This window comes from Aphelocoma coerulescens, chromosome 2 (assembly GCF_041296385.1).
Source record: "Aphelocoma coerulescens isolate FSJ_1873_10779 chromosome 2, UR_Acoe_1.0, whole genome shotgun sequence".
In the NCBI taxonomy this organism is placed as follows: domain Eukaryota; kingdom Metazoa; phylum Chordata; class Aves; order Passeriformes; family Corvidae; genus Aphelocoma; species Aphelocoma coerulescens.
The window spans coordinates 23596309-23608684 of NC_091015.1; the positions used below are offsets into that span (position 1 = coordinate 23596309).

At 40.7% G+C, this 12376-nt stretch overlaps 1 protein-coding gene across 6 annotated transcripts in view; it reads left to right on the top strand.

Annotated features, from left to right (window-relative positions):
* Positions 1-4761: 4761 nt before the first annotated feature.
* The window catches only part of AKAP9 (A-kinase anchoring protein 9), a 105180-nt gene continuing 97565 nt past the window's right edge, over positions 4762-12376 (top strand). For 5 of the 6 annotated variants that reach the window (XM_069006797.1, XM_069006796.1, XM_069006798.1 and 2 more), the window contains exon 1: positions 4762-5021. In XM_069006797.1, coding sequence (XP_068862898.1) covers positions 4974-5021 — 48 coding nt within the window. In that variant the 5' untranslated portion in view covers positions 4762-4973. The remainder of the gene's footprint in view (positions 5022-12376) is intronic. The other variant, XM_069006794.1, reaches the window with a different exon arrangement.

A 12376-nucleotide genomic window follows, 5' to 3' on the forward strand; every position in this document is an offset into this window, starting at 1 on the left:
TACTCATCAGTTGCCTCATTTAATAATTTTTCATACTGCTATGGTTCACCAGTGATTTCCAAAAGAAAACAGATGCAAAAAAACAGAAAAAAAAAAAACAACAAAACCACCCATGCTTCTAAAAGCAGGTTTTCCTTACATCTCTAGCTCATCTACTTTTTAACCACCAAGCCTCACCGTTTGTGCTGTAATAGCATCTATTGTGCTCTGCTTTGAAGGAGACAATGTTTGTCTCTTTCTAAGACACAAGCTGGTCCTAACATAAATAACACACACCTAAGTATCCCTGGGGTAAAAGTTTTTATAACATGCAGTCAGACTACCTGAATACAATAGACTAAGTTCTACCTGAAATTTGAGTTGACTTCTACTTGCTAACAGCCAATTAACATAATTAGGTAATCCTCCCTCAGCAGTACCTACAATGGGTCTGTGAAATCGGGAACTTTACATATTTTACCTGAATCACCTGCCTGCTGTAAGCAAGCCAACCAAGCTGCACTCTGGGAAACTGCAGTGCCAAGGCTCAGTGCAGATGAAGAGCAGATGGTAGGGGAGAGAGCTGGCACAACAGACTGTGACAAAGGCACAAGTAAGCTAGGCATTAAGTGAACTTCATAGTCTTTGTGCAAGCTCACACTGAGGTGGAGGTAAATCTGTTTGGTTACCATGCACTATGACAGGTATATACTGAGGCATTTCTGTACTGACACCACCATCTGCCACAGAACTCCCACTAGGTTCAGTGAAAGCAGGTGCATGTCCGGGTCAAATAAAACTTTCACCATGGTCATCTCTCAGATAGAGGTGTCTCTTATTTTCACACTTGATCCCTTTAATGTTCACTATAATAGAAACTCTTATCCTGCTAGGTAGGTTTTGTACAGCAGGTCAAGAGCCACGGCAGAACTGTTGGACGTACTGTGATGGTGATGAAAAATAGTCAGGTCTTAGCAAACACCCCCTCTCCCTTGCCATTGTCTCTGATGGGCAATATGATTTGTCTTAAGGTCAGAACACTAGGTGGGAATTGCAGGAGGAATGCTTTGAATGCTCACATAATCAATGCATTCCAGAGATGGGAGAGTTCTGGTGATTGCTATTGACTTTGGTGAACATCAGCCTGCAAAAGTCTGTAACATGCTGTTGACGACTGGGCCAGCTGAGCAAACTGGTATCCCGAGGTTGCAGCTTCCTGGTGAATCCCCAGCTCCATAGGGAAACCTGCAGGGTATGTCCAGCCCTAAGACAGGGAACGCTTGCTGTTGAGTGGGTGAGTGAAGGTGCTAAGATCTGGTAAAACACAAAGATAAAACCCAAAAGTAGCTACATAGGTGCTTTGTAATTCTGAATTCTGCAATGCTAAAGACTGCAAACCTGTTCATTTGTAGCCAAACCTGCTTATATTATCACCTTTTATACCTGCTTATAGTATATATTGCATTGACAACGTTTAGATGCTGTGTTAGCAACCAATCTAATCATAATAATCCACATAATCAGTGTCGTATTTCTCGTGCCTGACCAAGAGTCTTCTCTCTATCACCCTGCTACACATACATAACAGAAGGTACATATCCATTGACAGGAGGACTACTCCTTTACAAATTATGTTGACCAAATGCAGACATTTAAAACTAAAAAAAAACCCAAAACAACAACAACAACAAAAAAACCCTCAGAAAGTGGCATGGTCATTGTATTGGTGCTAGGAAAACATCTGACTGCTGTCAGATACTTTTTGTTTTACAAGATGGATCTGGGAATCTTATGTGATCTATATGGGAGTCTTTCATTCGAATACATATTTTTGTTGAATAAAATAAACTAGAGTTGCATAGTATTGTTATTAAGAGGTGTTACTGAAGTTATGACGCCTGAGAATACACAACATCTGTGCTCCTTACCTGATGGAAGAGGTTGTATCATCATCTTATGCCTGTGATAGTTTTTAATTTTTGCATATTATTTGCATATGTGATTTACCAGCAGCACATTGTGATCTGACAGCCCTCCAATTCTGGCTTCAGTGGACTGTGACAGAATTTGAATTTCTTAACTAGAACTTTGTGATTATCATACATGGTCTTTAGGCTTCATCTTTTGGCTTCACAGTCCACTAAAGCACCACAATGAAAGTCACCAGGCGTACATTCTCTGAACAGTGAATAAAGGAAACAGAAGAGGTAGGAAGAATGTGGAATTTCATTGTTAGAGAAAATGCTGTAGATGAAGAAGCCTTTGTCCTTATCCACAGACAAACACAACTGAAGATTAGGTCTGATATTTGAAGCTGGTTCAGTGCCATTTTGTATGAACATTTTCAATAATAAATTTAATTCTAAATAAAAGTAAGACTAGGCCAAAACACCAGTTCTTCCTGTTCTGGAGAATGTCCGATCTGTACGTTTTACTTTGTTCACTTTGCATATGTTGTCAAAAGCAGTTTACATGTTTGACTTATGTGAATTCAGTGCGTGTTAGAGAGTTATTCAGCACTTTCTTACATTCTTGGGCCAGTGAACATTATTAGTCAATTCTGAGAATTAAGCAAACAAGATGAATGCCTTTCTGTAACTGAAAGTTTAATTGGCTAACCAATTTGTGAATTCCAGTCAGCTTGCCCTGCATGAATGATAAAATAGGAATTAAAATAGTTGAAGTAGGAAATTATACTGTATGGGTTTGGGTTTCTTCCCCTGTTCTTCAGAGAAGAGTCCTGTTCTTCCAATTCTGAGAGGATATGGAAATACTATTTCCTGGGATATTCTATCAAGTAGTAATTTCAGTATTCTATTATAGCTTGTCTGTATGGCTTTTGGGACTTCCATAGTCATTAATTAGATGTTAAGATAAAATCCACTAGAATTACACAGATACAAGTCTGTAAGTAAAAGGAAAATTAGGCCCATCAATTCTTAGCATTAACCAAGAACCCATTTAATTATAGGATTTGGGAAGTTTGTAATTATAGTCTAAATTGGATATTTACTGATAAATCGTTATCAAAGTGTCACGTGTGTGTGAAATTTTACTGACATCTGATGGCTAGTTCTACAACAGTGGCCTCTAACAGTCAAGAGGAATGTCACTGACACAGAAAATGTGATTTCTTTTTCCTTCAGGGGTGTCTGGGCCTTTGTAGTTGATGGGAAAAACTTCTATTTGTACAGGCTTTGAGGAGGTACTTTATTTTACTGACTTAGGAACATATTTTTAAGAAATGAACTCAAAATTTTATTCCTATAAAAATCTTTCCTCTCATTTTCATTTGCTGCTTTCCTCTAGAACATGATTTTCCTGTAGTGAAATGGCAAACTCTGAGAACTTAAACTGAAACATATGGCTTGCTTCAAATATGAAACAACAGATAATGCAGACATTTTTCGTTCCCTATGATGGATGGTGTTTTCTTTTGACATAAATGGTATACATTCCTTTTTGACTAAAGGTTGAGAACATTGTTTTGTAAACACAGGAATGCACATTACCTGCACCTATTAACAAATTGTTTCAGACTTTTCCATGAAGTGTAATGTGGAGGAGGAATGGAAAATCCTTTAAAATGTCAGACTGTAGGTTTCGTTTACTTTGGTAGTAATATGGGTGTGGCATTTTGTTGCTAGGACACCTAATTTTTTTTAACTTGTTCCTCGTCAGTAATACTGTGCAAATAATGTTTTCTTTTGTATTTTTTTTGTTTGTTTGGGTGTATCCAGTCTTTGCTGGAAAATTCAAGCAAGGAAAGAACATATACTAAAGGAACCATGTTCAAAAGATCAGCAAAGCTGAGACCTAAGTTAATTCAGAAAGATTTTGAATTTTGCATTTAGTAAAGGAGCATGATTCCAAATTAAGAATAAGGAATCCGTTCACATTGCAGCTGGTACACGTTCCTGGGAAGCCTTTTTTCTTCCTTTGTGTGTAAGCCTGTGCCATCCATCGCACCATCACAAACGGAACCCACCTTAGAGGGAACTGAAAGAAAAAGCACAATAGGACCACGTGATACAAATTGCTATTAGCCTTTCAAGGCACAGACTAAGTAGAATATTAAATTATCTCAGAATATTTCTTTGTATTTGCTGAGGTATAGAAATTGTATGAGCATTTAATTGCCACGTGCCATATTCCCCATTGTGCTTTTAACACACTTCTTCCAGCCCGTCTGGCACGACGAGTGCATGGTAAGTAATTTTAACGGGGGGGATACAGATCCTTTGTTGTCATCCTTACAGTCTGCGGCACACGCTCGGGAAACTCGTTGTATTGTACAGCTTTAGATCGAGCTGTAGGATCCCTGCAACTGAGTGAGCCGCACGCAGGAGCAGGATACCACCTGGAAAATCGGAACTGTCAGAATCAGCCTTCTAGCCAGAGACACGGGATTGGTGGGGCAGCAGAGCTCGGGTGCTGCCCGTTCAGAGCCCCGTGTCGCAGCCCAGCGAGCGCCGGGAGCCTCGGCAGTGCTGCTCTTTTTTGGGCAGCGGGAGCCCCCCGCCTCTGCCCCCAGGGCGCAGGGGTGTGGAGGGGGGTGTGGAGGGGGGTGTGCCCGCCGGCCCCGTCCGCGCCCGCTGCCCCCGGCGCCGCCGCTGCCCTGCAGGGACCAAACCCGCTCCTCCGGGGGCGGCTCCGGCGGGACTTGGCGGCAGCCAGGCGGGCGGGGGTCGCCGGCACGCAGGGGCGCCGGGAGCGGCCGGGGCTCGGGGAGGAGGGGCTGGCGGCAGCGGGAGGAGGAGCGGGCGGCCAGACGTCACTTTCCCCGGCCGCGTGTTTACGTGGAGCTGAAGATGGCGGCGCCGGTGGCACCGCCACGGCAGCTGTCGTCGCTGTGAGGCGGGGCGGGACGGGACGGAACGGGACGGGACCGGACCGGACAGGACAGCGAGCGTGTACGCCCCGGCTGAGGGGAGGGCACGGGGCGAGCCCCTCCTCCTGCTGCCGGTAACACCCTGCTCTCCCGCACAGACACCATGGAGGACGAGGAACGGCTGAAGAAGCTGGAGGCTGGGAAAGCCAAGGTAGGAGGAGGAGGAGGTGGTGGCGTGGCGGGGAGACAGCGGGGTGAGGGCGGGGGAGGGTTGTCAGTGGGGCCGGGCCGAGCCGCGCGGTGCGGCGGCGAAGCGGGGCTGCGGCAGGGGCTTGGCGCGGGGCCCGCCGCGAACAAAGCCGCGGGCGGAGGAGGCGCTTTGTGCCGCCCGCCCCGCGCTCCCCCGCCCGCCGCGGGGCCGGGCTGCGCTCCCGGCCGGGCGGTGGGTGCCAGTGCCCGGCGACACCGGCCCCGACAAATGGCACGCCACAGGTGCCCGTCACGGGGCCGGACGCTGACAACCCGGACAGCACCCGCTGCGGCGCCGGGCGGAGGAAGAGCCGAGGAGGAAGAGGAGAAGGAGCGTTAACCTCCTTACCCTTTGCAGCCGAGGCGCGAATCCCGTTTACCTCATAAGCCTGGGAAACCCCGTGAACCTTTAAGGAAGTTTATAAAACCGACAGCTGTTCCTCAGTGTGGAACTAATGCCGTGAGAGAGCCTTAGGAGGCAGCGGATTAGCGATGCCTCCAGTGGTGCGGGCTGGGAATGCCGTGAGTCACCCGCGGGACCCCGCCGTGTGCGCCGGCACCCCGGTGCCCGCAGAGCCGCGCTGAGCCGTCACCGCCTCGGGGCTGTCAGGCGGCTCAGACGCTGCTCTGCGGGCTTACCCAAGGGTTAGTCGGGGAGCTTATCATTTTACCCTAAGCGTGGCTCAGTAACACACCTGCTGCGCAGCATTTCGCCTTCTGGGCACCAGACCAGACTACACTTTAGGAGGACCTTTTTTTTACTTCAAAGAAAGCTTTGGTGTGGTCAGTGAGATAAGCTAATTAATGGCATTTTAGATAAAATTAGTGTTTTGGCCTTCGGTATAATCTATTTCCTTCCTGTAGTCATAGTTAAATGATAAGACTTCAGAAGTTGGTCAGTCATTCATGCTAAAGATATGCATGTAACTTGGCAGAATCTAATAGTACAGGCAAAACGAAGACAAGCTAAAGATGAAACTATGAAATATCATTGTCTTATTTATGTAGACTATGGAAAAGATATAGTTCATCTGCGAAGTTTTGAATAGGTATTTTGCTGTATTAGTAAAAAACTTTTTAACTTAGTGTGTTTCTGTTTGGGTTCAAAATGTCCATTGGGAAGCTCTCCTAAATGGAGTTGTGTGCTTATACAGGAAAACCTGTTCCTTAAATGCTTAGTGCAAGAGTGGTGTTTGCACCTCATTATGTAGTACTCGTAAAATGCACTGGGACAAATTAGATCCTGGTGGCAGTACATTCTGTCACAGATTGGCTAAGTCTTTTGACAAATTAGAAAGTAGTTCACAAAGAAAATGTTTGGAGTAGATTTGCCAGTATTATAAATCACAATGAAGAGTTTATCAAGAGAATTTAGATTTTTCTGCCCTTATTAGCCTGGGATTAACACAGAAAATTAATGACAGTTACTGAAAATCGAACCAAAGAGCCAGGACTCTAGCAGGAGTTCAGTGGCTTCCTTCAAACTTTGAGAGAAGACATGTACACTTTACTAATTTATTTGTATTTTAAGAGTACTGTCATAACTTTCACTATTGTTCTAGTCCTTTCTGTCTAAAACCTAATGATCTTGTATTTGCCTGAAGACTTTAGTATTTTATGATTTCAGACGTCCCCTGTGATTTAAGTCTTTATCACTCTAAAACTATACATGGTTTATGTAAGAAGGGACTATATAAGCAGTGAGTTTTTTCAGATTTTTTTGTTGGTATTCTGTGTAATATTTGCCCCTTTTTTACATGTGAATAATATAGTTAAATGTGTTGTACATTTAATTTAACATTTAATGAGATTAGGTCACAGTCTTTCAGTGACAAATGTCACTGATAAAAGCAGAAAAGAAGAAATTGTGTTAGCAGAGAATGGAAGCAGGGGTTGCTCCTGCAGCTGCTTTTCTCTTTTTCAGACACATTCACAGTAGTGTAATCAGTGCACCTCCTAAGATTGCTTGGCTCTAATGGATATTTTCTGCAAACCACAGCAACAAGCATCCAGAAAACTTTTGAGCTTTATCACTTGAGAGTTACTTAAATTCTGAGAAAATGTGTTTAAGTATGTGTTGTTATCATGGCAAAAAGTGCAGGTATTGCTACACTGCAGATACCTTAAACCACCCACCTGAAATTACAAATTTTAAATAAGATGTTTCATAAGCTGCAAGATGAATGTAGGTATTTGGGAGTCTGGTAAAAGATGCCATGAAAGTGGCTGGTACATTGCTAACAGTGGACAGTATTCACAGTTGAGACCTGGATTCTTGCTTCCTTTGGGTTAGTTTTTTTCTTGTAAAGTAGGTACTGCTAAATCTCAGCGTGTGCATCTTAAACCATATGAACTTTCTTGTAAAGCAACCATTTGGTTGTTTTCTGAGCATAATATCAAGTAGGCAAATGTGGAGTTTGGTTTTGTGAGAATTTATCTGCAATGGAACTTTTTCTTGATGTCTTCTAGGACACTGTCCCCCCACGTACATATTTTACAGAGAAGTGTATTAAAGGTGGATTTTCTGAAATGAATTTTCTTCTGAGTCCTCCTTTATTGTTACTGGAAATGAAGAGCTGCATTATGAATCTTACCTTGATTGAATGGTGCTAAGTGTACTCAAGCCTGGCAGAATGGATCTCAGTGTGAACACACAGCCTTTGCCAGTACATCATATGGAAAATGGAATAAAAAGGTCTTGATGGAGGCTCACCAATATTCATGTGTACCTGTTGATTTTCGGAGACTACACCAAGTCTGCATTATGAAGCAGTTTGCACCATATGTTGTTGTTCTGTCTGTTACAAGCCCGAAAAGGCAAGGGAGGCACAAAGTTAAACACAGTAAATTACATGCTTCTTTTTCCAGACCTGTAGTCATTCACTTTCTTTTGCCACAAGGTAAATCTGCTGAATATTATCCCAGCCTCTATAAATGTCTGTCTCCCTTCCATTGAAATGATCTCTCTGTTCCTCTATAGAACTCTCTTCTCCCACAAACAGACCGTTTCTCTTATCTCATGATGTCATTATTGTGGAGCAAGAAGAGTGTTAGAAAGGCCAGTTAAGGCAAACAGTGTTGACTGTGGGGGAAAGTGGAAGGGAGAAGATGTGTGCCAGCAGCAGAAATACAGATGCATACTATTAGGTTCATCAGTGCCCTAAAACACAGTGACATTAGAAATCCATCAGATATGTTTTGTGCCTTGCTGAGGAGATTCTAGAATAGTATTGATGGCCTGAGATAGTGAGTATGTATCTGCTCTTAAAAAAGACTACAGGGGATGGTGGTTGAAGATCTTGATATGGCATACTATGTGTGGATTCCTGTGTGCATCAGTCTGCTTGGAAATCTCATCTAAAATTAAAGGGGGTACTATTTATTGTAGTTGGGTTGGGTATTTTAATTTCATGTATTTATTTAGCAGCTTAGTGGCAGGCTTTTCTTGTCAGAATATGGCACTATTTTGATCAACTTTCAAAACTACCGAGAGTAGTTTGCTAGCTTCAGAATAAAAATGCCAGCAATTGGATTCCCTTGTCAGAAAGGGGCTGAGGGTATTTTGGTGTAAAGCTTTTGAAATTTACAAAAATAGTTTAATTTCTATGTGCACAGACATACGTGAAGGGCACAGCTATTATAACTGGCAAGATTGAGATGAAGATATCAATACCAAGTTTTATGGAATGATCCATTTTACAGTACTGAAATTTAGTTAGCAGAGTATTTAAATATGTGTTTAAATTTCTAGTGAGCAAAAGGTACTCCTTAGCTGTATGCTTGTTTTTTTGCAAGGGGTAAGCAAGGAAAAGAGACAAATATATTTCGTAAATTCTCTTGGGTTGGTCTAGGATTTCAGGTCTAATGTTAGAAATACACAATTTACTGCCTTGTTTTTCAAAGCTTTTATGTATGTTTGCAGTGTTGTAAGAAACTATGTAGTTGTTGGAGAACCTGAAGAAATTAGTGAGTTCATTTAGCTCAAACACTTGAGAACAGAGTAAGTGCTGTTACTGCTTTTGATCTACACCAGAAGATCACTGAGCAGATGGAACAGTGATGTCGGTTGGGGAGGCTCTAATGGCTCTCAGTGGACAAGTATTACAGGTTGTATAACTAATTTGGCAAGTTAATCTTCACAAACTGAATAGTCAAAAGAAATAATTACATATTTTGTCATCTGTCATCTGCATGTAAATATTTCAGATGGCTGAAGATGAAAATTATTTGTATTATTAAAATAGCGTTGTCTAAGAGTCTGGGAATGTTTGCTGTTTGCTTGGTTATGTCTTTCTTACTCCTTTGAGGGGAGAAAAAGATTTTACTCACTTATCTCTGGCCTCTTTGGCCTGAGTTGTTTTGGTATTCTTAAGGAAAGGTTGATATGTTGGGGATTTTTTTATATAAAACACTCAAGCAAGCATGGAATAATTGTGTGACTCAGTGATTAAAGCTCTAATTTAAATCCCCCAGAAGAACTCACAGTATAGATTGTGTGTAAAACACAGTACTTTTAAACTCCCTGTAATTTACCTGAAGAGGAAAAAAAGCAGTATCTCAGTGGTTATTAAAGAGTTTTTTGTCACTAAAGTCACAGATCACAGAATATTTTGAGTTGAAAGGGGACTACAAGGATCATCAAGTTCAACTCTTAAGTGACTTAAGACACTTACATATGGGGTTTGAACCCACAACCTTGATGTTATCAGCACCATGCTCTAACCAACTGAGCTAATTTCAGAGTCAGTTAAATTAAATAGATTTAAAACTAACATGTCATTAAAGAGCTAGGCTACTAACACATCATCTTTTGCTTTCAAGTGTAGACTTGTTCATTTTGTTTATCCTGTCTGCCTCAAGTAACTTGAGCAAAAATAAACAGAATTATGGAAGGACGAATTTACTTTTCAGTCCATGTTTTCCTACTCTGCTTTTCTCTTAAAAGAACTCATATTTTCCATATCACAAAGTACTGATTTCCTCATAAAGCCCTAATCATCATGGTTGCTGTTCACAAATTGTGGACGGAAGAAGCTTTTTGAGTTAAAAGTTCACAGAATGGTTGTAGTGCTTTGTCTATATCTGAAGATGCTGGTGTGCATTAATGGACAAGAGAGGAAGCAACTGGATCTCAGGAGTTTCCTGGAAAGGTGTGGGAAAGCTTTGGCTCGAGAGTACAGTGAAACTATGAAAAAGTACTATAATGAAGAACAGTTTATTTGAAGGAGCCCTTTTTCTTGCACATGAAGAGCCTCAGAAATTGTATCTAGTTCCTCGGCATCCCTTTATTGTATTGGTAAGCTATTTCTTTTTCTAGGTTCTTCTCAACTTGTGGGGTTTGTCTTCTTTTCGTTTACAGGCTTCAATCTGCTCACTCCTTTGCATCTCTGTCAATTTTAAATGCCAATAATAGGAGGTATGTGGAACTGCATGTGTATATTTTGATTATTAACATGAGTAAGCTTAAAAGCTTACTTTGTCTTGCAGAGAAAATCACATACATAAGGACTGAACATTGCCCTGGAGAGAAAACATGGGGTTTTAAAACTTTTTGAGTAAAAGAAGATAGGACAGAAATTGAGTAGAGGTGAGAAAGGAGCAAAGTGTGAGGTGTTCAGCTTGTTGTACATGCATTTATTTTTGTTCAAGACAGTGGAAATCTATATAATTGATTGCTAATAGGGTGGTACATAAGCTTGGATGAGATCAAATGGAAATCTTTGAGACCATTTTCAAGACATATTGTATGAGTAATAGCAGAAAAATTGGTATGACTAGTTTAATTTTTCTTTTGAGGATAATAGGACTACCAGCTCGTTACAGTTTACTTGGTGTTCTTCTTTTTGCTTTGAAAAAATACAAAGAAAGTTTAATTTTTTTTTCTCATGTGTTCAAATTTTTTGTGGACTCTATTGGGTATTTGTTAAAAAGAGAAAAAAGGTACTTGAGTTGAAATCTGGGATTCCAACACTCTTTTAAATTGAAACTACTAGAAGTCTTCCTATTTTCAAGTGTGGGTTTTTTGATATCACTGATCTCCATTTCCCTCATTCCAGAGATCTGTTCTTGCTTTTGATACAGGGCTTGATTATTGGTTTTAGATGTTATTATCAATATACCCTTTTGTTCAAATCTTTAAAATAGCTCTCTACTTTCCAATAGTGTTGCAAGGTAGAATGAGCATTAATTTATAGTTGCTTTCTTCTGGGAATGCAGAGAAATACCACTTCAAAATAATCTTTGGTTTTTTGCCAGTTTAGAGAGAATTGTTCTTTAATTCAAAATGCTAGCGAATTTCGCAAAAATAGAGAAATAAGTCAACACTGTATTGTTAGTAGCACTGTGCAAGCAAGAAATGGCATTGTAAAAATGTGTTTTAAAATGTTTTCTTGTTCCTTGTGTAAGGAGAAGGAATTACAGAAAAAGCACACAGTTGCTCTTTGCCTACGTTCAGGACTTTCTTCAATTTAGCACTAGTCTTTCCCTCATTTCTGTGGTCTTCTTTCGAACTACTTATTTTCTTAGTATGTGTGTTGCAATAGCAAAACAGAGATGACTGCAAAATTTGTTTCCCTGTTATAACAGAATCTAGACAAGTTTGTTTGTTGGTACTTATTTGGAAATAAGCTTGATCACCATCACAAATTCATTTTAAAGAACTTTCAGTAAATTGTGTTGATACTTCAAGGAAATTAGACTTTTTGGCATATGTAGGTGTTGCCAGAAAATCCTGTATTTTTTCCCTGATAGGAAATAACCAATCAACTAGGTGTTTTTAAATACTGAAAGAGGTGTTAACTGCAGAATAATACATGGTTACTCTAGCATCTTAGAGTTTGGAATAGTGAAAAATCTGATGAAAATAAGGACAAAAGAAAAAAGTGCTGCTTAAGTAGGTCCAACTTTGTTGAGCTACTTTATATTGCAACGTAAGATTATATACTAGTAACACAATTGTTGGGAATCCTAATTTAGGGTCTGAAAGCTCTGTCTTAAATATCTGCCCCATAGGACAGATTTCAAGGTATTTCTATGTATTTGTTTCAAAATAATTTTGTTACTGATACAAGCTAACATGTCACTTTGAATTTGGAATGATAAATGTACCACAGTTCAACAAAACACAATTGATAATTACAGTCTTTTTACTGCTATGCTGAAACTTAAGTACATCTTGAAATTTATGTTGATGAGATGCTGGTCTGTTGATTGCAAAGAGTGGACATACCCTATTGTGTTGATGTTTCTGGTGTTCATGTTTATGGAAGAAAACCTAAATCTTCATTTCCCCATGATTTCTTGAGAAGCCAACATTTT